Raw genomic sequence first — 25,875 nt, forward strand, 5'->3', positions numbered from 1 at the left:
CAAAAACAAAGATGACTTTGAAGGCCAGTGTGGGACATGGCTGAACAAAAGTTTGTTTAACAGCTTAAATAAGGAATAGATTCCAAGCTCTCTCATCCCCCCCACCCCCACACCAAGTCTGGATGACTGTCCTTCCCAGTCCAGATGAAAGGCTGAGGTGTACTCTCTGGAGACACTGAGCCAGAGAGAAGACTCTGGATTCAAATCCACCAGGCCCCGTGGAGCTACACTGGAAACAGAAGGGAAGGTGTGTACACAGTGGGGGCCCAGGCTCTTCCTCGGGCTACGGTCCTGGCAGCTTGGTTTGAAGGGGTTGGAGGACTCTCTAGGGAGGTGGATTAGCTCAAGAGAAAAGGCTTACAGAACTGCTACTTGTGAGTCCCCCAACAAAATTGCTGGGCACTTGCTTACTCTACGGTGAGCCTCATTGGTTGACAAGCCCCGTGTCTGCCATCGGAACTCCCAATAAGCTGTTTCATTCTTGGCTCAAGTACAAAAGGACCATTGGACATTGGGCGGAAGTCTCCAACATGAAAGATAAACACCCAAGCCAAACAATAGCAGTGAAACAGAAAGAAAGAAAAAAAAAAGGAACTTGGAAGAGACACTATGCAGGTTGTAGAATAAAATACCAGTAATATATATTCTTAGAGATAAAGAAAGAAGCGGAATACAAACAATACGCTAGAGAAAGATGGATGAGCAGGGAATAAGGAAAAGATCTCAGAAATGTAGAGTGCGATGACCAAAATGAAAAGTTCAATAACAAGTTCAGAAAATAAAGTTTAGAGATCAAGTTCACTTGTGTGAAAGGAAGGGTTAAAGTTATTTTGAATTGGAAAGTAAAAGAAAAGATGTTCATGGGTAGAGAATATCAGTAACAATTGCTGTAAATAGCATTAACAGTTGTTGTCTTAGGAGCGTGGTGATGTATGTTTCAATATATAATGGAATGGTGCCATCTGCGAGATTGTATATATGGCAAAGATGCTCAAGAAGCCTCTGGCTTTTGCTCAATAAAACATTAAAAGACCAGCATCCAGCTCCTAAAATGTCCTCAAATCTTGTGAGCAGTGGTTCTTGACCTTGGCGGGCAATCAAAACTGGAGTCTGGTTAAGATGAGACAGGGAGGCTGGAGCATATGATTCAGAAGGTCTGGCATGGCATCCCGTCCCTGTTAATTTTTTTTATTTTCAGCTCCCTAGCTGCACTGAGATGGAGAAACAGCCCCGGGGTGATTCTTCTCTCCGCTGAGGATCATGTACATGTTTCAAACAGCAGCGGGGAGTTTATATACTTCAAGATACCTTGACTGTACCATCGATGGATTCATACACCAACAGGTAGCCGGTGACAGATGCCCGGGGGGGTCTCCAGGTGAGGAGGGCAGTTTCTGACTGAACCTCAGTAGCAGTCAAGTCTCTTGGAGAATCAAGGTCTGCAGAAGATAAGTCATTTGTTAGCAAATATGTCAGCAACTCTAGGACAAAACTCCCTTGGCTGGGTTATCAGGAAGCCTGGCTTCAAGTCTTTTCCCTACCATTGACCTATATGACCTTAGGCAGAACCTTCCCCACCCCGTAGATGAGGGAGTTGAAACATGCGATCTCCAAAGACAGAATCCTCTGTGGTTCGTTTCATCCCAAGGGCCAGATTTTCCTGAGCCCAACACACTCTTGATTGGCCTTGGGTGGATTTGGGAAGAAAGACACAGCTGTGAACATAATTCCCAACCCTCTTGCTCCTCAATAAGTGGACAGATGAATGCTGATATTGGCATTCATCCCTACTGAGAGGATGCTTCTTCTCTTTCCCTGCCTGCTACAGTTTGTAAAAAGATCTCAATGTATAAAAACCCAATGGACATCTAGGAAAACGTGCCTGAAAAATCCTTCTCTTAAAAATATTTCCCTGCCTAGAACAGGGATCATTAAATACTGGGTTGAGGGCCAATGGGGACTGGTTTTCCACTTTAAAAAAGCCTTCCTCTTAAAACCGTTTCTTAGTCCGGGGGGAGAACAAGGTCATTTCAGTTCAAAAGGAAATGGTGTGTTTCTTAAGGTCCCGATTGAGTGGGCACTGGTGAATTTCGCTGATGCTGATGTCATCACATTGCAAGGACCTGACTTAAGAAAGAAGGGGTTGGAGTTTAAGATGGAGGCCGTGGGTGGGCGTCTCCCAGCTCCTGGCCTCTTCGTACCTGTTGTGAACTTGGTAGTGATGACTGAGCTCTTCTGGGGCCCTTTCTCTGCAAAGATCCTCAGCGTGTACTCCGTGGCAGGCTCGAGGTCGGTCAGAGCATACTCCACCGTGTTCCCGGACACTGTGCGTGTAATTTCTGGCACTAAACATGAAACACACCGAGCGGTTACCGCTCCCCGTGTGAGCCGTCGGCACGCTTGGCCCACGGCGCACACACCTACTTCGAGCACAAACTTTCAGTGACCCTGTAGAAGAGCAGGTCTGATTTCTGAAATGACTCACACCCTGTTCTCTCTCTTGAGCACTCACCTCATACACAAAGGATTTATCATATGGAGACTGGATTTTTCCAGGCACCAAATCAGGAGGAAGGGGGCCTGGGGGTCGGGAGGTGTTCCACACGGTGCTGGCCGGGGGGGAGCTTTGCCGCGGAGGTGCAGGAACGAGCTAGAGGAGAGCTGCAGCTAACGTCTCCAAGCCTCGGGCTGCCCAGATTTAATGTGTCTCGTTACTTGCTTTCCCCTCTTTTTCACTTACTCCCATGTCCTTTTATAATCTGACCAATGTTGTTAAATCACGAGGCTGGAGAACCACAAAAACTGGGCAGCTGCAGACGCTCTAGAGCCTGGTTAGTGCCTCGCAGACCCACCGGGTCAAGTCCAGTGGTGGAAACCAAAACATGGCGCCAGGTGCATGTGTTTATTTCCTGATCACAGGTGACCGACCACCTTGGCTGGCCGGGGACTGAGAGATTTCCCAGGGTGTGGGACTTTCAGTGTTGGAATTGGGAAAGTGCTGGGTATCCTGGGATCAGTTGATCATCCTGTTTATCATCCGTGAGACCCCATCTCCTGGACCAGGCCCCTTTCTAGGTCTGCATCTACTAATCCCATAATCCCTGTGAACTATGCTCTGGTTTACTGTAGATACATCACCAGCTTCCCTGACTTGGAGGAGTTCGCTCACGGGGAATATTTAAGAACTGAAGAGATAATGAATGAATGAATGAATGAATGAATGAATAGAAGAGTAAAAAGAATAAACCCCGAAATCTCTCTTCCCTCACTCTCCAACCTGCTCTATGCTCATAAAGAACTCTCTTAGGTAGTGGCCCAGGGGGGAATGCAGATTTTCAGAGGCCCCAGGCACAGGTTATGGCATCCCTTCATGTTGTCACTGCAAGTAAAACAATCCTAAACCGTAAAATAGGAAACTTACACGTGCTTTGGGATTCAGATAGTAAAGTCTTGTTCTAGGGTAGCTCATTACAAAAGCATGAATTCATTCACTTAAAAACAATCTCTTTCTCCTCCCTCTTACTTGTATTTGATCTTACGTTTTGGTGACTGTGATGTGTTGGTGCCCCAAACAAGTGTTTAGTCGGCTAAATAAGTATGTTAATTAGCACAGATGTCTGCAAAGACAAGGAGAAATAATTTCTGATTTCTCAATTGCATCTGTTAACTCCTCTGTAGCCTCTAAGAGGCCCAGCGTCCCCAGTGCCTCCTGAAATAGTCTGTTTAAGATTCTAGATTTTGAACTCATTCTTTGTAAGAGATGGGAGCTGCTGCCTAGAGAGGGAGGCTCACGGTGACAGGCAGGGAGACTAGCAGGAGAGGGGCGGACAGGCTAGGGAAACGCATGCAGGCTGGAAATGTGCCCTTTGTTTTCCTTTAAATGGCCTACCGGCCTTCCTTGGTATAACCACAACATTGATGCTCTTCACTTGTCACCAAGCAGAGGAGGATGGGTGAGGCCTCCCTTGCCCCCCTCTGGCCAGGCCCTCCACACCGACCTACCCAGCCCCAGCTTCAGCCCATTAGTCTATTCTGAGAGCCCCAAGAACATCACTGGCCTTTCCAAGCTTCCCGTGTATTTTTGCTTTCCTGGTCCAAACGTGACAGGGAGGAAAGGAACAGCAGGACAGACACTCCTCCTGGTGGGGAGGGTCTTAGACATGGCCTTACCTTTCTCCCCTGTGTAGGAGATGACATAACTATCCACGGGGGCAATGGCTGGCTGCCACATGGCCAAGGCTTCTGTGTCGCTGATGTTGGCTGTCACCAGGCCAGATGGGCCATCCAGAGCTGCAGAGAAAGATGATGATATATTGGAGAAATAGGCAGCGGTGGGTCAGGCACCAGCCCACAGCTGCTCGGCTGTCTCACTGCTCCTGGACTCCTGGTGTTGGGACATGGCGCCTGGTGCGCACACAGTTCACGTCCTGAGTCTGGAGCCAGGGCGCCCTGGCTTTGAGTCATGGTTTCTTCCCTTGCTGGCTGGCTTCTCTTGGGTCTCTGTTTCCCCACTTGTACAATGGAGATCCTCATTCTGCCTGGCTTTATCCCCAGGGTTATTCTGATGCTCACATGATAGTATAGGTGGAAAGGAGCTATACAAACTGGAAAGGGCTGAACATATGATGAGGGTTATCATTATAGTTCATCACTGTTCCCAGGGAAAGAACTTACAAAAATAGGGAGCCTCCCAGAGTCAAGGCTGCCCGAGGCTCTTCTGGGCTTTGAACGATAGCTCCGGTTAGGGGGCTGGTGGGCAACACGGAGCCAGGCCCCAGAGGCTGGCGGGCCCCAGTTCTATCGTGGCTTCTCTGCCTAGCGTCTGTGTGCCCTTCTCCAAACCTCATTTCTTCAGGTGTCAGAAGGCGGCTGCTAGAAGGATGAACGAGACCTTGCATGTGTGAGATGTGCTGGGGCAGCGCTCACTCACGGTGGCTGCTGTTAGTAACATGACTATTAACGTTACTGGAGTCTTCGATATGATTGCCAAATGACTTGTACTGACAAAGGGCACTGGCCCGTTTAACCGACCCCTTTGATGACCCAGCAGCCCTTTCTCAGAAACTAACCTAAAGAGGACTATTATCCTCTTGCATTTGCATTTATGACTCAATTACTCCAGGACAACGGCCCTGGGAGGCTGGAGGTCAGCTGTCATCAGCTCATTTCAAAGATGAGGCTCCTGAGCCCCAAGAGATGTGATGACGGCCCAGAGAAGCAGAAGGAGGCAGAGTACTTTTGGGAGCCCACATGGTCAACTCCAAGCTCCTTCCTGCTTCAGCCTGTCTGTACAGAATCTCCTTTAAATGCCCAGGACAATGGGCCTCGGGAGGGAGTGCATCCAGCGTTTGCAACCGGAAAGTCCATGAATGAAAGGTTTCTATGGGGGAAATAAGGGCCTGTGTGGCAGGGCAGACAGGACTCTGGGTTCAGATGGGATGTTATAATTGCATATAATCAACTTTTTTCGACTATTAGGATATTTTTAAAATTTCCTATGAGGCCCATTCTTTGGATCCCTTAATGGATTAGACTGGATAATTGCTCGCCTATCAAAGGATAAATTGTTCAGAGACATGGCTGCCTGAAGAGAAATTTTCCACTTCATTCTCCTTCAATGCAATTCATTATTTCCCCCTCCTTACAGTATGCTGTACAAATCAGGTTATAATAGGAAAACAATCCTCTATTTTAGAAGAACACAGGGTTTGGAGTGAGGCTGACCTAAGTTCAAATTTGCTTCAGCATTTACTTTACTAGTTAGGTGGCCTTGGCCAAGGTATTTCATTTCCCTGGATCTCAGTTGTTTCCTCTGTAAAATGGGAATGATGTAGGCATTTGCATGGTTTAAATGCAAAGGGTTTAGGGACAGTGCCTGGAATGCAGTAGCAGCCCAGTCAGGAGTAGCTACTTTATAGCTATCACCATTACAGAGGGTTTCCTCTATAGGCAGGGAGGGAAGGAGGTGGATTAACGTGCACAGTCATTTACATTTACAGATGTTTTACATAAATCATGTCATGTGATTCTTATGGCACCCTGCAAAGAAAGCAGAATTGTACCCATTTTACAGAGAAGGAAACTAGATCCTAAAGAAATTAACTGACAGCTCATGTATCTAGAAGTGGTAGACTTGGCATTTCAATTCAGGGCAGTATGACTCCCAAACGTGTGTTCTTTCTTCCACACTAACCCAAGAAATGAAGGCCCAGGGCAGTTAAGGATGAAATGAAGGGTTCCTGCCTATAACAGGCCAGGGACGGGCCAGAAATGAGGTCTCTGGTGCTCCAAATTCAGTCCATTTTCCACTAGGATTTCCCAAATAAAAGAAATTTTTTTCCAGCTGCTGAGTCATGAGCAATAATGCGGAAGGTGAGAAAAACACCTGTGCTGAACGAGCCTGAGACTGGTTCGCTTTCCTCGAAGCCCTTCATGGCGATGACGCTGACAAGGTACTCTGCTCCAGGTAAGAGCCTCACCAGCCTGGTCTGCGTCTTGGTTCCATCCACAGTTACCACTGACGGTGTCCCTGGAACATGGCAAAAGCAAGATCGGGAATGGTGAACATCACTGAAACTTACTGTTGCCCCAAGAATGGGTGTATCTAATTTGGAAATGAAATTATATCTTGATCCAGTACCATTTTCTTGACTTCCTCTCATTTGCTCCTATCCTCTGGCATAAGAGAAGAGGTCTTACTTTTTGTATAATGCTTTTTTTCCATCCATGCAGATGCCAAAAACCAAGCCAGGAGGGGAAGAAACATGAAGTCACAATGTGCTAAAAATGGCAAGTTTCCGTTCAGTAGAGAGCTGGCATGTTTTTATTTATTTATTTTTCCCACAAATATGAAAAGCTCACTATGTAATGTATATCTGGTCTATTTAACCCATTGTCTTAGGTTTGGGTTAAGCTAAGACAGAGATCCTTCCTAGCAGAGATCCTACCCTTTAAGGAAAGAAGATGGTCATAGTCAAGATTGTACTCTTATATTTATTAAAAAGGCCACAATTTATATTTCCCTAGAATTTTGGGGCTGGTGAGGAGCTTATATACCAGCTGGCCAAACTTCCGTAGAGCTGCCACCGCATCCCTCTGAAGAGGTATGTACTTCTACCTGCCAGAATGTCTTTTGGCAGATCTGACAGTGCATCCCCCCTGCCCCCACCACGGTCTTTGTTGTGGCCCCTGTGTATTGAACTAGAACTCCCACTTCTACTAGCAAAGTCACAACTCCCCATCTCTACTGAGACAGACAGATTTGAGGACCAAAGGATAAAACCTCACATACATCCAGGTCAGGATCAGCTTTTCAGATGAGTGTGCTCAAAGAGAAAAGGACCAGTGTATTTAGAGTCTCTGCCACTGTGTGAAAACAACACTGGGGTCCATTTCTTATAGGAGTCGAGGGTTTCAAGGCTGGAAGAGGGTCTTCATAAAATGACCCTTCGCAAGGCAGTTCTTCCAAGGATCTTACAGCACTTTACAAATGAAACCTACAGATATGGTCTCCAACAGAAGGAAGTAATTTTCTTTGGTCATATTTGGGAGGATGGGAGTTACCAGAGTCTCTTCACTACCCCACTCAAACCCTCCAGGCTGCTCCTTCCAACCCCTCCTTCCAGTGCCCTACCTCCTGCAATGGGCACGTAGGTAATCCGGAAGCTCTCCACCTGGGCAGAGGGCGCCATCCAGCTGACAGTGGCCGAATCCTCAGTGATGTCTGAGAAACTGATCTCCTTTGGAGAGCCCATGGCTGTCAAGGAGAAAGCACAGGAGAAACCCAGAAATAGTCAACTATCTTGCTCATCAATGATTTTTCCTGGATTCCTTATCTAGGAAAACTCAGCTTCTAGAGTTCGTGTCTGAGCCGAGCCTTTAGGATGGGGAATGTGGTGATCTGTGGTCAAGTTGTGACTTGATAGAGACAATTGTTCTCTCATTCAGGTACAGGGCCCAGGGCCATGGAGCTGCCATTAGGTTTCACTCAAGTAGAATGTTAACACCACAGCTGATATCTGAGGAAGTGAAGCTGGTGGTTTCACAGCTTGGAATATGCCATCCTATAATTTTTCAGTTTTAGCATTTTTTCCAAACCTTTGCTTTCTAGTTCCTTTTATTAAATGATACCAAGACTTGACCATTGTACGGTTCTTTGTAACTGATAAGGATTAATCCTCATTTAGAAACCCCTGAGAAGAAAGTGTGGTAGCCATTTTATAGAGGAGGAAACTGAGGCTTGGTTCTCCAAGGCATATGGTTGTGGTGTGACCTTTCTGGGCCCAGGACGGGGCAGCAGAGCCAGCCCAGCTGAGGGATCCTGGAAATAACATTGACATGGAAACTGACCTCGATGAACCCATTCCCAGAACTGGATGGAGGTCCAGAGCCGGGAGAGCAAGAAAAGTGAACACGTCCTGTGCACTGGGTCTACCTGCGGGGAGAACCATGCCCATGGGACAGTTCCTGCTACATAAATACCATCCCCCCAAACCCAGGTTCCGTTGGCTTTTCTCTGTGTATTTTTTGGCTTCTCTCTTTGCCCTCTTCAGCTGACCATGTTTAACCAGAGAGATCAGGAAACAATTTTCAGGTCTCCAGGGAGCTCATTTCCTCATCTTTTCCCTCTCCAACCCACGCTGATCATTAAGTTTTAAAACCCACAGCCCACTTGGGGGGAGATGTTTTTCCCCCTCTCCATTTCTGTTTCTCTCCTCTTTTGGCTTTCTCCTGTAGCCTTTCCTCCTGGTAGTCAGACTCTGTGGCTGACGGGGGTTCTGCCCTCTCCTTAGAACCAAGCTTTGGAAACCACAAGGGCTCTGGAGCCTGGAAGATCCCTTCACTTCTGTGAGCCCCAGTGGGAAAAGTGATGCCCACCTACAGGAATATTTTCAGGATTAGCAGAGCTAGTGGGTGTAAAACCCTTAACAGAATCTGGCAGATAGTAAGAATTCAGTAAACATGATTGTTCTCTCTTTATTTCCTGCCCCATAGAACTCTTTTTCCCATGGGCTACCCTGGATTTTGCAGTAACTCCCGGGAAAGGGCTAGATAAGGTTGGCTGAAAATAAAACCCAGTGAGGCGTGTAAATGCAGGCACTGTGGCTCTCCCGTGGGTAGCCTGGTCCACGCTGCCCTTCACTCTGACTGCAGACCTCAGCACATTTTAGATGTATCTTTGTGGCCACAGCTTTTTTCTCTAGATGCCAGGTTTTCTCATCTACAAAACGGCAATATTATCTGCCCCGTCTTAGAAGCCGTAAGAATTAGTAGCGTCATACATCGTGCGCACCTGAGGGCCATGCTTGATCGGAATGGCAGCAGGGAAAAAGCTATGCATAATAACCTGACGGAATGGCCCAGTAGTGATGGGAGTCCAGGCTCAGTGCTGTGCTATTTTTGGATGATAGGCCTTCCTCCATGTGGAAGACTATTTATTATTTTAGCATATCTCCTTCTGCCATAAATATAGTGCCCATAAGTCTCTAGCACCACAGTACAGGAGATGGTCAACGGGAACCTGAAGATAGAGCCTCACACAGCAACTAAATCATACTATTGAAAAGTTGAGAGACACAAGCAAGGCGATGCCTCTATCTCTTTTCCCAAGTGGACATTTGGTTTTCAATAAAAACTCCATTAGGGAAACATTTGGATTTGCTAAAAACTCCCAAGGAGGTTGAAGAGGGCTTTGATCTGCAATTTGCATAAAAAGTTGCCACCCCAAATCTGGAGCCAATGTCCATGGCTTTAATTATATGGCCACGGACAGTCATTTTAAAAAATGTATTCTCCCTTCAACATGTTTTTATTGAATACTTCATATGTCCCAGGTCCCGTATTAAGCTCCAGGGACAGCTACTGGAGCCAGTATGGTTTAAGAGCAAGGATTTTGGGGTTAGACTGACCTGGGTTTGGATTCCATTCTGGCCTTCCTAACTAAAAACACCTTACCCCCTTAGGTCTCAGTTTCCACATCTGTGAAATGGGGCTGAATGCGGCGCTCCCTTGATCTGGCTGTGTCATGGTGACTGACGGAGATAAAAGGGTGTCAGCGGCCCTGCTCATGTGGCATGGAGCGCATGCTTTATAAATGGTGGTTCCTGTCTTTATACCTCATGGGAGTCGGAGCCAGAGGCACCGAGCATAAAGGGCCTGGTTCATATAGAAGGGAAGACTGCCAAGCAAGGTCTCTGCAGACCTGCAGAGTCAGGCCCCCGGACACAATGTGCCATTGCAACTCGGTGGTGTGTGGTTTCAAGTGCATTCTGAACTGGAACTGGGCAGGGGAGTTGCGAGGTTGTCTGGCTGGGAAAGGACCGGTGGGACGGGAGGGGGGCACCTTATGGGAGTTGGGAGAAGGGGCACTGACTACCCCCACTGGCCTCCGGGGTGGAAGGGAGTACCGAGGCTGTGCGTCTGGGGGCGGTGACGGGGACAGGTTAAGGAAGCATTTCAGGCTCCTCACTAAGCACTATAAACTCCAGAAGAGAAAGACAAAGTCATCATTCTCTGTGGTTGGATTTTTAACTATTTTCTGTCTATTCCGGGGCCCCTCCATTTGGTGCACAGAGGCACATTGGCGTTTAGCTCCCCAGAGGCAAAAGATGCTCCTGGCAACTCTGGGCTTTCCAAAGAGGGACCATGACTATTGGGAAGTGGCTCAGACCACAGAAGGGAAGAGGAGCCATTGCAAAAACAGGGATCAACCTAAGTGTCCATCAGTAGGGGACTGGTGAAGTAAATAAGGCATATGGGATTATCTCTCAGATCGAATAAGCAAGAAACACACATATACCAGAGTGTGGAAGAGTGCTCCCCGCAAAAAAAATTTAAAAAGAGTATAGATGTACGTCTAATTTTGTCTATTCGTACAGACAAGAAACTGGTAATATTGACTGACTACCTGTATACAGAGCAACTAGGGAGCAGGGAGAGAGTTGAATAGAGACTTTGCTATATGTCTTTTTTTAATTTTTGAATTTTGAACCGAGTGGCCCATTAAAAAATAAAATTTACACCCAAACATAGTAACAATTAATATTGTTACAATGGGCAAGGAAACAAAGTACTTGACATTCATGATCTTATTTAAACCTCGTGGCTGAATTCTGAGTTAAATTCTACCTGCCAGATGAGGGGACTGAGGCTCAGAGAGGAAAGGAGAATTGCCCAAGGCCGCTCAGCTGGTAGAACAAGGCTCGTAGACTCCCAGGGGTCTACCCAGAGGCCCCAGACCAACCAGGCGCACTGCCCTTAACTGGCCTCTCTGCCCGGGGCACCTCAGGGCAGGCAGCCTGTGCTCAGGGAGTGAAGGAGACCCTGCAGCAGCTTTTATGAGGATAAAGAGGAACAGAACATCTCAGAGAAGGGTTTACAACTGTGCAGGGAAGGAAAGAGGAGGAAGGTTGGAAAAACAAGAGGGAAACTTTGTAAGACTGACGAGGTGACGGTGGAATTAGACATATGCTGTCTAATGGAGTCACCTGTCCTGTCCTCTCCAAGTACCGGAGCAAGGGGTGCAGGCACACCTGCGCGCACGCACGCGCACACACACACACTCTTGCTTCTCTCTGGCTGTGCAATACAAAGCCCCAAAACAAAAAATCAAAGAAAAGGCTGAAAGAGCAGGGTCTTTCTTTCTTTTCTTTCCTCTTTTTCTTTTTCTTTCTTCCTTCCTTCCTTCCTTTCTGTTTTTACAAAAAAAAAAAAAAAGCTCTTGATTATTCATTGTTTTTTTGCTTTAGAACTGCAGGGCCTCTGGCAAAAAAGATTGGCAAAACAAAATCAGTGATCAGAAGTAAACTTTGAAAGGCAGTGTTTATAAACCAAGGTCAAAATCAGGCTCCGTCTGTGATCTGAAGTTGTTTTATGGGCAGCCACAGGGAGGAGGAGACAAGGACCCGCATCCCAGGGGTAGGGTGTCCAAGTTAATAAGAAACAGGGTTTTTCCTCTGACTGGACTGCCCTCTGCACTTCAGCGTTTCCTCCACGCCCACAGATACTGATTACGGTTTCTGTAGGTGGCTTCTCTGAGCTCAGTGTCCTGCAACTTGACATGATAATATACCCATCTCTGCACAAAGAGAAGGTTTTGGCTAACGTGCTCTATGCCCGTCAGAGACGGCAAGTATGTACATTCACTGGTTATCTGTCACCCAGCCTGCTTACATTTAATAGCATTAAAATAAGTATTAAAATAATAAAATAGTATTAAAGTAAGTATTAAAATAACCACATTTGGGTTCTATACCAAACCTGGCCGTGCAACAGGAGGCAACTCACATCTTTGTGGACCTGACCTCAGCTTCTTCCTGCAGGAGCGGAGGCTGGGCTACACCCTTTCTTAATCCCTTTTACCTCTCCCTGTACCTTTGATTCTTTCTTCTGATTTCTCTTTGAAGCAGTCTGTCTCTAGGGAATGCTGTGTTTCTCCTTGTCCCTTAGTTTCAGGAAGGAATTCACCACACCTATTAGAGGTATTTGCCTCTAAAGAGTCCTATTACCAATCAATTTTTTTTTCTCCTTGAAACAACTCATATGGAAAAGGGTTTGCACTTCCCCCTCCAGTGCTTTTTAGAGTTGTTATGAATGTCTATCGTATAAAATCATGAGCTTTACGAAGAGCAGCCCTTGACCTTGCCAGCCCCCTCCTTCGATCCTTCCTGAGCGTGGTACTGATTATTCACACATAGCAGCTGATAAATATTCATCTTTCTAGGTGGAGGTGCCACTTCTCCATTATCCCCTGCACACTGTAAGGTCAAACATTTGCCCAGAGGTACTTCTGCATAAAAAAAAAAAAGATAAGATAATAGGCCGAAAGAAGGGTCTTTGGAATTTAAAAATTGCACTAACTGTAATGATGATCATGTATTAATGAAAATAATGCAACTCTAAATAGTTTTTATTTGCCAAAGCCCTTGCTATGCACCAGATCCTCTGCTATGGGCTTGCCATGAATTATCTCATTCAATCCTCACAACTCCATTAAATAAATGGCATCAGGGTCCTCTGGCATAAAGACTCAGCCAAATTATCCACACTCACACTGTCTATAATTGAAAGAGCTTGGCTGCATTCAAAGCTCTTGCAATTTCCCAGCCCTGTGAAAGAAGACCCCCGAGTCAACGACTTTTCTTGGTTCTCTCCTGTTTATGTACGGTACCTGTGGTTGCTAGGGCTCGGACTGGTTGGGATCGCTTTCCACTGCTTATTCCATAGAGTTCAATTTCATACTCAGTGGCCTCTCTGAGACCAGTTATGTCCCTGGTTCGTTCGGGGGCAAGTAGGGTTATTTCCAGTGGCTCAGACTGCTTTTTGGTATCTCTGATTTTGAGAACAAAATTGTCGAAGACCCCTTCATCAGCTGTCCAGGACAAACGGAAACCATCTGGGGTGGCATCTGAAACCAGAAGGTTGTCCACCTCTGGCTCGGCTTCTAGAGGAGGAGAACATGGTGGGAGGAGGAGAGAGAACATCATTTCCCAGCCCGTGCAGTCTTCTTCTGCAGGGGGGGTTATCAGTATGCAGTGGCCCTGGCTCTCAAGGACAGAAGTGTCCTGAGATCCCGAAAATAAAATCATTCAACATAAACAAGTAGGTCCAGGAGAAGGGAAAGATGGAATTCACACATCCAATTACAAGCCAAGTGGATGCTTGCATATGTGAGTTTTGTCTAAAAGCAATTCTATAAGTCCACATCTGGACTCCGCTTTGGCCCCTCCCATGCATTATTAAACAAGTTCAAAGCCAGTAACTTGTTTACATTTGCTGTCTTCCAATGGCTGAGTGCCCATCCTCTGTGAGACCTTTTTCTTTTCTTTTTGAAAAGACAAATAAACCAGTACTAACGATCTGTAGAGTTGCCCATGATGATACTGCTGATTATATTTCCCTTGATCCTGAGCAAAATGGCTTTTAAAATGTTACAAATGTTACGTTCTTGCGTTTTTCTTGGAACTGTTGTACTCAAGAAGGCTCCTACTCTTGACTTTGTTGAGTCCAGAGGGTAGAACTGAGGCTTGGAACCTCTTATGCTCCATACTTTGGACTCAAGGTATATGATCTTGGATTGCCTTCACTAGACAAAACTCATTGTCAAGGTGAATTTAGAGCTGAGTTTCCCAAAGTGTACTCAGAGCAAACTATTCCTGTTTGTTCTTCTTCCTTAAAAGGTATCCGGTGTCAAATAAGTTTGGGAAATACTGCCTGGGTAAGTCCCTCTCAGGAGAGACACATGCACATTGGGATATTCTGTAAAGCCTTTTGTCAAGGATCCTATTAAACTATGTTTCCAAACTTATTTGAACATGGAACTTCTTCACCAAGCAGGACCTTTGAATATCCTATGGAACCAGTAAAATCTGGAAAGACTTTGGGAAACACAGATTTTTAACTGTTAAAGTTGTTAATGCTCTATGTCTGAAGGAATTATTATTAGTCTTGAGAAAATTATGGATTTAGTCTGTGTCAAAGAATCTCTATGACATTAGTGTTGACCAACATAATAAGTTTGCAGTTGGGTTTCCAATAACGAGCCCACCTGGTAAGTTTATCAAGATCCACAGTTGAGATGTTGAGATGGCAAATATTGTAAAAAATAAGTTTCTGAAATATACTCATTGGTATATTTCTTTTGAGAAGGCTGAAACATAGCTGAGGACCAGCCAGGATGTACACGGAAGAGAATGATGTGGAGTAAGCACACAACAACTATGGACAAGACATGGTCTAAAAGATTTGGGATGCCAAGTGGCAAACATTTCGACCTTCTCATTTCTGGGGTGGGAGAAGAGGAGTGCTCAGTAGAGACACAAGACAAGGGAGAGTGTGGGGGGAAACACAAAAGAGCAGGCCACATCTATGGATTACATAGAGAAAATGGACAAGGATGTTAAAACCATGGTGATGTGGTAGATGGATTACACGGAAGAGAACCAAGGAGGTGAGAAAATGGCTCACTTGAATCCAAATACCTGTAACAATCTCAGCCCTCAAGGGCTTGGTTTGGTGCCCTTGGGTGAAGCCAGAGACCATAACCTCATAGCCAATGCCAGTTATGAGGCCTCTAAGCTCCAGCTTCCTCTGGGTTCCTGAAAGTGTGAATTCCTGGGGGTCCAGCAGCTTCCCAGAATCCACCACCGTTACTAGGAAGCTGTCAAAGGCATTCTTCGATGCCATCCAGGAAACTGTGAACCCGTAGGGATTAATGTCGGAAATGGTTAGGTTTTCCAGAAGGGGCAGGGCCTCTGAAAGAAGGGAGGAGTGAAAATAACTCAGGTTAGCAGCACTGACCCTGCTGAGATAGCACACGTCTCCACGAATACCGACAGATACCCAATCAATCACTAAATGTGTTAAATTCTGAGAAAATGAATATTTAGTAAAAGCTTATTGGGCGCCAGATGATATCTCATGTCAGTCTCTCAACAGGCCTATGCGATAGACATTACTCCCATTATGCTGGCAAAACACCCTGAGTTTCAAAGAGGTTGATTGGTTTGGCCAAAGTACAGAGCTAGGATGTGACAGAGCAAGGTTTTTAGCTGGGTCTTACTCCAAAGGCCATGAATTTTTCCCTATAAAATTGGATAGCTTATGTTGGTTTTGGATCCCTTTCTGTCTCCCACTTTCTTCTGAAGGTCTTGAAGGAAATCAACTTTTTTTCCTCCCAAATATACTTATATATACTTTCTTTTTGGTATACTTCATATGTTTATCCCACTTCTGGTTCGCATTTTGAATCAAGTTGATGAGGCCCATTAGTGACATATATCCTCATAAGCTGAACTAGAGGGAGGGGGTAAGATTTTTTTCATGTGTCAGAATTAACAAATCATGGTTGTGGCCTAGTAAGGAATACTAGGATTTGTTAATTCTTTGGCTGTTTGTTTTCCTGGATAAAGTCAGGAGATGAAGACATGTCTGGATCTTTAGCAAGTTCTGTTGTCATCTATTCATTCATTTACCAAACATCTGTGTCCCAGGCACTCTTATTTCTTAGGTGCCAAGGGGTCTTCACACACTGGGATTTCCAAAAGGACTGAGCTTATATCACTTAAGTTTCTAAGTGCCATTATTTCCCAACTGACTAGGCTTCACATCCGTTTTCCTATATAAATGACACTGTGAAGTAGCTATTGTTACCTGTCCCCTCACCCTCATGACATCTAAGGAAACGGAGGTCAATAACTTATCCAGGATCACACATCTACTGGATGGCTAAGCTGGCCTCCCACCCAGGCCATCTGATTCCAAGCTCAATGCTCTTTCCACACCCTGAGCCAATGTCTAATTAGTCGACTCCATCAGGGCTGGCAAGTCTGGAGGCGTAAGTAGGATTGGTGTAGAAGGCCCAGCGCCTCTAGCAAAACAAAACATGGTATTGGTGAATGTGGTTTTCATTGGAGGGGGCATGGGGCTGGGAACTCCATGACCAAGGTTGCTTTAGCCCCACCTCATTTAGAGGCGCCTTTTCCATTGCTTCTAAATAGAAACGTTCAAAGAGATAAATGACCTTACACTAATACCCGGAGCCTAATCCACGGGATGTAAAGAAAAATGTTGAAAAAAAAGATTTTGGTGATTGAATGAACAAGTGAATGAATGCCCTATTCCTGAAGCAGAGATTTAAATTTTGTTGTAGCTTGGACCTGTACTTATTTAACACACTTGCTGTTTGTTTTGAGGCTTTTTTTTTTTTTTTTTTTTTTTACCATGTAAGGCTCTCTCCCAAATCATAACTCTATCAAAGGCAGAGATGAAATCGCATATCCTGTGCAAAGAGGCTTCTCTGTCTGCAAGACAAGGGTCTCAAGTTCTGTTGCTGAGTTTTGTTTAGATAAATGGCGCCTCTCTCGAGAGCTAGCCCTTTTGCACCACCACCCCATCAAAGCGGTGGATTCCAATGAAAAGGAGGGCGTTCAGGCTAATTAGTCAATCAAGGGCTTGTTATTTATAGTCATTCGTGTTCAGCTTTTTTTTTTTTTTTCTTTTCCTTTTTAAAAAAATATGCTTCTTTTAAAACTCAGGGTCTTTTCACTTCAAGGATTAGCTGAGACAATGCTGTAACCAGACCTAGGATTCCCAAGACCAGCACTCCCAGCCTGCCTTTCTTCTCTCTGTTCTGTGGGAGGTCCTGCTGGAGGTAAGGCGACAAGTAAGGGCCTGACTGACCAGGAGCCATTCCTCCCCTCCTGCTCATCTCATGGCTTTGGGACAGGACAGAATGGAAGTCCCCACCGCTCCCTCCCCCACCCCGCATAGAAATGAGCATGTTCTGCATTTGAAGACTTGTCTGAGCGACTGAATTCACAGTAGGCAACGGGACAGAAAATAAAACCACTTTCTGGTCTCCCATTAAAACATGTACGTGTTCTCTTAAAAATCATAAGAAAGTCATAGTTCCATAACAATAGTTGCTGAGTTTCTGTCTAGACTTGTGGCTTATTTTTCAGAACACAGCTCCCCTCCTATTGCTAGGAAATGGAAAGAACCCAGCATCTGTAAGATGCCTGCTGGATGCCAGGCCATTAAAGTTCATTGTATCCATTTAATTCCTGAGACAAGGGCTGCCCCAAGTAGCTGTGGGTGTCCTTTCTTCATTCATAAGGAAATTGGAATTCAGAGCAGTTAAACACCAGCTAAGGTTATGCAGCTAAAAAGATGTGGGAGAAGATCAGAAACCACTCAGGCCTGATATCAAAACCCTCACGCTTCGAGGTCATCACGGCTGCCTCCAATTAAATATTTAATTGAACGTATTAACATATCTTACTGGCAGCAGTTTAGATGCTGGGAGAGGCCTGGTTTAATGTGAGAATCAGCAGGCAAAGTCAGTCTCCTGAAAATTATCATTAGTGGAAGGCAAGAGACTTCTAAATATTTCCTGAGGTTTGTCAGGCTAGAGATTTGGTAAATCGACACCATTTGCAGTCTTTGCCATTGATTTGGGATAATCTCAGGCAAGAGAATGGAAGGCCACATCTTTATGCAATTCTTACATAATTCAAAGAGAGGTTAGAGGTCACATTCAATAAATGGGTAAACTTTAATTAAGTTTGGATTTATTTGCTATCCTAGGTCAAACCTTCAGTAATCTGTTGTAGATGTTGATTTAAGACAAAGTTTTTTTTTTTTTTTTAAAGAAAAAGATAAATTACTGCATTTCTGGGGCAGGTAGTTTATAAACTGCCTTACATAGCATGATTTATGGACAAAATTCCTGCTCTTGGCTGTTACTTAGAACTCACTCTTCAGCCAGAATCGCTAAAATATGGATCAGCCCATAAAGCTAGGCAGGGAAATCCCTGGAAATTTCATGCAGCTGTCGAATACACGGTCTCCATTTCCCACAAAGGGCTGTGAAATACCCATCTTTGCCATAGGATCTGCTCTCTCTTCACTTAGACATTTACATCTGGGGTGAAGACTGTATTTGGGGTTGAATTTCCCTTTAGAATGTCTGTCACCTTTCCCCTGCTCCCCATCTCAGAATTCTAAACAGACAAGCAAGAACCTCTAAATGAGTACCTGTCATGACAAAGGCAGTGAGGGGCCTGGTGGGGTCCCCAGCCGAGGTGGTCCCTGCCACACTAACGTCATAGCCAGTGTTCTCCACCAAGCCCGTGACGTGAGCGTGCTGTGTGTCTCCTGAGACTGTGAATTGCTGGGGCTCATACAGCGAGTGAGAATCGCTAACATTGACAACAATCTTTGCAAAAGGCCCGGCTTGAGCGGTCCAGGACACGTTGAAGCTGTCAGGAGTAACATTGCTAAGGATTAGCGTGCCCAACTGTGGCTCTGGCTCTGAAGGGAAAGGGACGTGGGCGAAAGAGAAAGAGAGAGACATGATTAGAGGAAGCAGTGGATTTTCCCAGAATGTAGCCATAGGACATGAAAGTGCCAATCCCTCCAAATATTTGCAGAAACGTAGTGTATCAGGCTGTGGCTACAGCTGCTTGACTATAATGCTAGAGGATACATTGCTTTCTCTGCAGGCATGGATGTGCATTCTTTACAAGGACAGACATGACCATTTGCTGGCCATGTATGAAGACAAGTGAACAAGCCATTAAAATGGTAGATAGGAGTAACATAGAATATTAAGGGTGCATTTCTAAGGTTTGCAGTGGGCCATTAGCTCCGTAAGATGTTCTAAGAAAAACAGCTTTATAGTGAAGTATTTATGGATATTCTATCTCACCCTGGAGATTTACAAAGCATGTTAGCATTTTATAGCCTCTGAAATGCTGGTTCTTTAAAGAAACCTACTTAATTTTGTGTAGCCAGAATTTCACAAACTTTCTGATCAATGGATACCGTGTTCTGAGAAATATTCTTTGAACATCTCAAGGAGCTGGTGCTCCACTGAGCACAGCTTAGAAAATGCTACTTTGAAGTTTCCTTATTTAGTCTTCTTTTGATCTGTTTGGATTGTACAAATTAAAGGCTAATATCCATACAAGAGAAATTCTCCATAGTATTTAGAAATCTAAAGGTTTCCTATACACCATAGGGAAATCTGCATCCTACCCTAAATACAGCAAAGGTAAAATGGCTTTCATGAAATCATTCCTGGTGTATGCAGAAGTTAAAAGAAAATTTAGCTAGGTGTTGCATTTTCTGCCTAGAAAATTCACTTACTGGATAATTTGCAAAGATAGCTGGCTCCCCTGGAGGTTAAGTTTCTCTTCTCCCTTAGGGACTAGGAGATCAGTGATGAAGGGAACTCATTTTTAATGTAGGGGGCCTGCACCGCTAGTTTCAGCTGGAATGTAGATGGTCTGACCTCCTCAATGCACACTTATCAAGTAATACTACCACTAAAATAAGTTCAATTCCAACTGTATTTTAGAAAGAGGCAGCAGTCCTGGAGGCTTGAGGTACCAGGGCCAGCCTTTAGGGTTAGGAAGAGAAGCAGACTATTTCCTCCAGGGACTTGGGAGTTGTGTGCCTGGAGCTCCAGGGTTAGGAGGAAAGAAGGGGCTCACCTGGAGAAACTTTAACTGGACAATTGCACAGTATAACTCGATGCCACAAAGTCTCCAAGGGCAACAAGGATCTGGCTCAGAAGCAGAATATAGCTGTAAGGGACAGCCCGGGATCTCCTCCTTAGCAACTCATTTGAGAAGCTAATGATGCTATAATTTTTAGCCACAACGTTGGCAAATTACTTCAACCACACGGAAGGTAGAACCCTCCAAATAGGCCTCTGTTTGCTCTTTCCCTGTATTTTGCTGTGGGAGCAATCTCTCCAAGTAAGGATGCATGTTAGGACTCTTCTCATGCCCCCGGACAGAGACTGGCAGTGGGAACACATTCACCATGCAGAGTAAGACCTGGATTCTCATGGCCAGCTTGATCTCCAGCTGTCTCCCAAAGGCTGCAGCCAAGCTGAAAAGTGAGGAGCAAGAAGAACCTCAGAGAGACAGAGAGGGAAGGTAGGAGCAGTGTTCCATGCAAGCTGGGACATCTTTCCCTCCCCAGTTCTGACCCTTCAAAACAATTCCTGGACATGCTGTCTACTTCCAGGAAACACAGATCTTTTCAGAAATTTAATGCTCTGAACGTTCACCACATGCACCAAGATTTGGACAAGATGACAGATGAAAGAAGACTGACATTTCGTGATAGGTGTCAGTAGATGACAAAGCATACTTCATAGGGTAAATGTCAAAAGAGAACAGTCTGTTTGTAGGGAAGGCAAGCAAATAGAAGTCTCAAGAACATGATGAGACCACCGGGTCCTCTCACGTGTGTTAGGGTTTTTTCTCTGCATGCTACTGGCACTGCTGTTTAGAATCTTGAGGGAGAGAAAGAGGATGTAGAACATTCTGATCAGGGGACCAAAACTGGCATGCACGCACCTCTTTGAATATGACATAGGCAAACTTTGATTAGACCACAGGCAGATGACAATGGGTGGAACTGGAAACAATTATTCAAGATCAGATGGAAGGATGATTTAGAAATTCAACCAAAGCAAGTCAGGTTAACTCTATACAAACACACAGCAACTCCTGATGTGAGTGCCTATTTAGGAAAAAGAGGTTGACATTGAAGTTCCTTAATTTGGGGTGAGAGCTTTTTTTTTTTGTTTTAAGGCTCTGATTTGGGTGGCTGTATCAAATTTGAGAACGATCTGGAGGAACTAGGAGGATGAAAAATGAGTAGTGAGTGATTTTTCTTTTTTTCTTTTTTTGGAATGATCCTCAGAGAAAGTTTAATGGAGAGAGAAGAAGCCGTCGTGGGAAATACCTGTGGTTGCCTGGGCCATCAGAGTCTGAACACGGTGCCCGCCCATCAGCCCGTGAAGGTGGGCAGTGTAATTAGAAGAAGCTTTGAGGTTGGTGATGACAGAGCTGCGAGATGCTGCGGGCACAGACTGCACCACCGAGTCCTGGCGGGGCTCAGAACTCCTAACTTCTATAAGAAAGCTATCAAAGGTAGCCTCCTGGGCTTTCCACGAGAGGGACACACTGGCCCAGGTCACATTTGAGATAGTGAGGTGGCTAAGGAGAGGTTCGGCTACTAAAGCAAGCAGAAAAAACAAATAATAATGAAAGCGCGTCAGTTTAAAACACGGTTACAGAGTCAAAAATCAAAACACGTAAGACTAAATCCATAAAGTTTTAGACTTCATCCTTTGATAAAGGCACTGGTCCTGTGTTGAAGCCCAGTTTGGACCATGAGAAACGAATGGATGGGGTTGCTGGTTTTCTTCCCTAGGTCTCGGTGTACTGAATCTGGCGGGGACAACCGCTCCATCACCCGGCTGACAATTTGTAGCCTCACGTAGAACGAGGACAGACCCTCCCTCAGCCATGGGTGGCTTAAGTGATAGATGATTTTGATGCTATGATGTGAACTCTTTTCTTGGATTCACTGATTCACTGTCCAAAATGTGCTAAGAATGCTATTTTGAATGGATAAGCTTCTCCTTTCTAAATTCAGATAGAGAATTCTCTTTTGCTGCATGCCAGAGAGCATCTCGTGTAGTATGTATACCACAGACACTACAAATTTAAGTAAGAGCAGCTTAGGCTTTGGTTGACCAAGTTCCTTATTTAAACATGACTACTTCTCTTTTTGAAATCAACCATTCACTCTCTGGAGGCAAGACAGCATGCTCAGGTCTTTGCTCCCAGAGGTCGTGATGGGATCCGGGCGTTCCGAATGGTACCACTTCCTCGTGCACCCATCCGATTAGTAATCTGCTTTTTTTTTTTTTTAACATTTTCGCAGTTGGAAAAAAAAAAAGCACCAACACAATTTCATTAAATCACTGGGATCCTTGGGTATTTAGAGGCCACAGATACTAGGGTAACACAAAATATAATTTTTAAGACCTCTTTGACTGATGCAGACATCTTTCCAAATCAAGGACAACTCTGGCTTTTTAGATACGGAAGGGCAGAATTTTTTTCTCCAGATTCCATATGGCAATCTGGACCAGACTACGTTTAAGGCTGCACATGTCCTGGTCAGTAATAGATCAGGCAAGGGGCTTCATGGAAATCCACCATTTGGGCTGCTGTTGGAAGAGAGTTATGTTAAGCAGTGCTCCAGCCTTGCATCCTGGAGGAGTTCAATGCGTTATGGTTTGTGCCTCAGTGGGCGAGAAGGAGCGGCTTCGCCTTGCAAAGAAGATTCTGGAGACCTGGAGAGAGGGTGTCAGACATGGGAGAAAGCAGATGTACCTGTGGTGGCCGTGGCACTGATGACTTGGGTCCGGATGCTGGGAGCGAGTCCCGAGAGGTAGATAACAAAATGATTATTAGGGTGTAGCCCTGAGATGTGGGCAGTTCGTTCAGCACCAGAGATATTATATTCCATCGTCTCCAAGAACCTATTGGAATCAACAATTTCAATGGTAAAGGTCTCGAAGGCCCCATCGGTGGCTGTCCAGGAGAGATTGAAGCTCTCAGGAGTTATGTCAGAAACAGTTAAGTTTCCAATTTCAGGTCCTGTGGCTGAAAAAGGGGGTAGGAGAGAAGAAAAAAAATCGGGGGTTAATGATTTGGCTTGTGTTTTAAGACTGAGGTTGTTAATAGAACCACGGCTAGGTAGAAGGATCTGCCGGTTCAGTGTTATGGTGAAATGCAGTAGGTGTTACCCAGCGGTGCCGATGGGAAAGAATGAGGGGGTTTGTTAACAGGAGAAGACCAAGAGGAAGGTTGCGCAGTTGGATTTCCCTGCTCTGGAGCTGCCTTACATGATCAGGCTGGCTGAGATCCTGCGTGTGAGAAGCCGTCTAAATGATGTCAGCAGGAACTGTGGTGCCTAAGCTCAGATGCTCCAGGGAGCCCCACCGCAGGGATGCTGGCTATTGCTCAAAAGATAGGCATGCTGGCAGCTCCCAGTCTCTTGAATTGCACTCAAGAGACCCCAAGTTGGCTCCCTCCTGGGGTCATCCTTTGCTTCGAGGGAGCTCCCATCTATTTAAATGAGGACTAAGTAACTCTTCTGCCATTACCCTCCCAAGGTGGTACCTCGAGGCTTCTGCCTCTGTGACTTAAAGGAAACTGGCAACTCATCAGTGTGGTTCTTGGTATTGTCTTCATACTCCTGACAAGGGCCGGCTGTTTCCATATTCTGTTGGAATAGCTCGTCCTCTCTTAACTGCTTCTACGTGGGCCAAGAAAGCCACTATGCATGGCCGACCAGGAGAGCTGAGTCAATGCAAGGCATTCAGGTCACCCTGTTCGGCCAAGAAATAGCATTCTGTCTGGGAGACGGTCCTACCCGTGCATAAGCACTTTGTCATGCAGCAGGAATAAAACAGGCAGGAGGCAGGCAGAAGCAGCGTGGGGAGAGCTAGTATTGCTTCTCTAGCAGGGAAGGAGAAGGCCTTCCCATCCCATCAGATTGTAGTGAGACACAGATCAGATGGAACTACGACCCTTCTCCCTCCTACCAATTCATCAGAAACAAGACTGTTGCTATCATTAAAAAGAAACACACACACACACACACACACACACACACACACACACACACACAAGTACTAAGGGCACCCAAACCACAAGATCTGCAGGAAAGATCAGAAATGGCAGGTGATTTCTCTTGCCTTCTGGGAAGGGATGATTTATGATCCCTATGTCAGATCAAAGGGCCCTGGGTCCATCCAGGGCACCTCAGTTGCAATTTCTGGGCATTTCAAGGTGATCATTCATACAGTGGCTGTCCGTATTATGTTTATCTTGGCCAGAATGATTGAAATGATCAAGGCTAAAATGCAGAGCTGTGCTTTTGCTAGGATCAAGGAGGTTGTATGGGTTTGTATGGAAGTTTAGTTGTAGTAATCATCTAAAAGTGGGGCAGGCCCCTGCAGAACCAAACACGACAGCTCTGCTGAGCGTCCACCCAGTGGAGGCATGTAGGAAGGGAAGAAATGGGAAACAGCGCTGGGGAAGGCTGCTCACTGCAGCGGGCTCCCGGGGGTTCTGAATGCCTTGCCGCTGGAGCGGAGGGACAGGTCCAGTTTAACGCACGGTCCTGGGTCGGCGCTGGGAGTGTGCCACGCCAAGGCCAACCTCCAGGGAGCACCTCTTGATTAAAAGAGCAAAAAGGGCATCAGAGATCTGACATTCATAGCCTGGGACATTCCTTACTTCAAATGCTGCTGTGTGGACTTCTAATGAATGGGTTTTTCTTTGGTACTGTCTCCAGTCATAATTGCGCGATTTTTTTTTTTTTTTTTCCTTTTTGGTCTAGCTATTTGCTAATTTGATGTTCTAACAATGACTCAGTATCTGAGAGAATTGCCCGGAGGAGGGTAATTCAGTTCTCTCATTATACTCAGCGCACTTTAAAGAAACATTTAAATTAAAACATTTCTTTTAAATGCAAGAACCACAGTGCCCATACATACCCTTGAGGGATTTGGGATAGTAAAGCACCATTTCCAACTAGCAAAAGGACTCTCTAAAGTAAATAATCTGTGCTCAACCAGAACTCACACGCGGCAAGGGGCGGCTTTTAGTTATATTCCAGCCCTGGAGAAGAGAATTAAAACCATCCGGCTGTCTCCCGGAACAGAAAGCCATCATTCAGAAAGAGAGGGGTGGTAGGACTAGGTAAAGGCTGAGAGAGGCTGAAGGCTGGAGGTCAGAAAAGGCAACATCTCTATCATTCATTTTCGAAATGGCAGAGGCTTGTAGACCAAGGCACAGTTCACAGGGACGTCTCTGAGCATGCACGCCAGCCACTAAGCAACAGAAGGGAAGGACTCAGACATAGAGAAAAGCTGACTTTCTGCACAGTCTCTTGGAGAGGAAGCAGGGCGGCTTGGGGAGGGGCATCGGCAGTGGGGAGGAAGGTACCTGTGGAGGCCTCGGCAGAGAGCACCGGTGTCCTATAGCCCCGGATCACCCCGTAGATGGTGACTCTATAAGGGGTGGCAGCCTTGAGGCCCGGGACATCCATAGCCCGAAGGCTGCCGGGAACCGTGAGGTTCTGAGCTGCCTCTACCCAGTTGGCTTCCTGCACCTGAATGACAAAGTGCTCATAGGCCTGGTCAGTTGTGGTCCAGTTGAGTTTAAGGCCATTCCAGCCAGCCTCGGTTACGGTTAAGTCCCCCAGCTGGGGGAGCTCCTCTGAAGAAGGACAGAGAGGTATTTGTCAGTTCCGCAAACCACAAAAGGAGGAAACCAAACGTCCCACAGCCCAGCTCTAGGGAAGACAGAAAGAGGCGTGAGAATTTTTGTGGGCATGTGTGGTCCTTCTTGGTCTCTGGGCATTTATTTCCAGCTTGAAAGGCTGTGACCTGGCCACAACTCTCTTCAGGAGTTGAAAATGGTCAGAAAGGGGAAGATCCGCATGGTTCATCCTTGAGATGGCAATGCTATCTGGCAGACCACTGAATAGCCC

At 45.7% G+C, this 25,875-nt stretch overlaps 1 protein-coding gene across 7 annotated transcripts in view; it reads right to left on the reverse strand.

The window, feature by feature from the left end:
* The window catches only part of TNC (tenascin C), a 92,102-nt gene that overhangs the window by 10,586 nt on the left and 55,641 nt on the right, over positions 1-25,875 (reverse strand). For 2 of the 7 annotated variants that reach the window (XM_036123672.2, XM_036123670.2), the window contains 8 exons: positions 25,329-25,601; positions 22,704-22,976; positions 13,169-13,441; positions 7,634-7,756; positions 6,386-6,529; positions 4,171-4,290; positions 2,202-2,345; positions 1,309-1,439 (listed from right to left, as the gene is read on the reverse strand). In XM_036123672.2, coding sequence (XP_035979565.2) covers positions 1,309-1,439; positions 2,202-2,345; positions 4,171-4,290; positions 6,386-6,529; positions 7,634-7,756; positions 13,169-13,441; positions 22,704-22,976; positions 25,329-25,601 — 1,481 coding nt within the window. Of the gene's footprint in view, positions 1-1,308; positions 1,440-2,201; positions 2,346-4,170; positions 4,291-6,385; positions 6,530-7,633; positions 7,757-13,168; positions 13,442-14,978; positions 15,252-18,534; positions 18,811-21,261; positions 21,535-22,703; positions 22,977-25,328; positions 25,602-25,875 lie in introns of all 7 variants that reach the window. The other 5 variants (XM_078061675.1, XM_036123674.2, XM_036123663.2 and 2 more) reach the window with 4 other exon arrangements.

The sequence above is a fragment of the Halichoerus grypus genome, chromosome 14, assembly GCF_964656455.1.
Source record: "Halichoerus grypus chromosome 14, mHalGry1.hap1.1, whole genome shotgun sequence".
NCBI classification, from domain to species: domain Eukaryota; kingdom Metazoa; phylum Chordata; class Mammalia; order Carnivora; family Phocidae; genus Halichoerus; species Halichoerus grypus.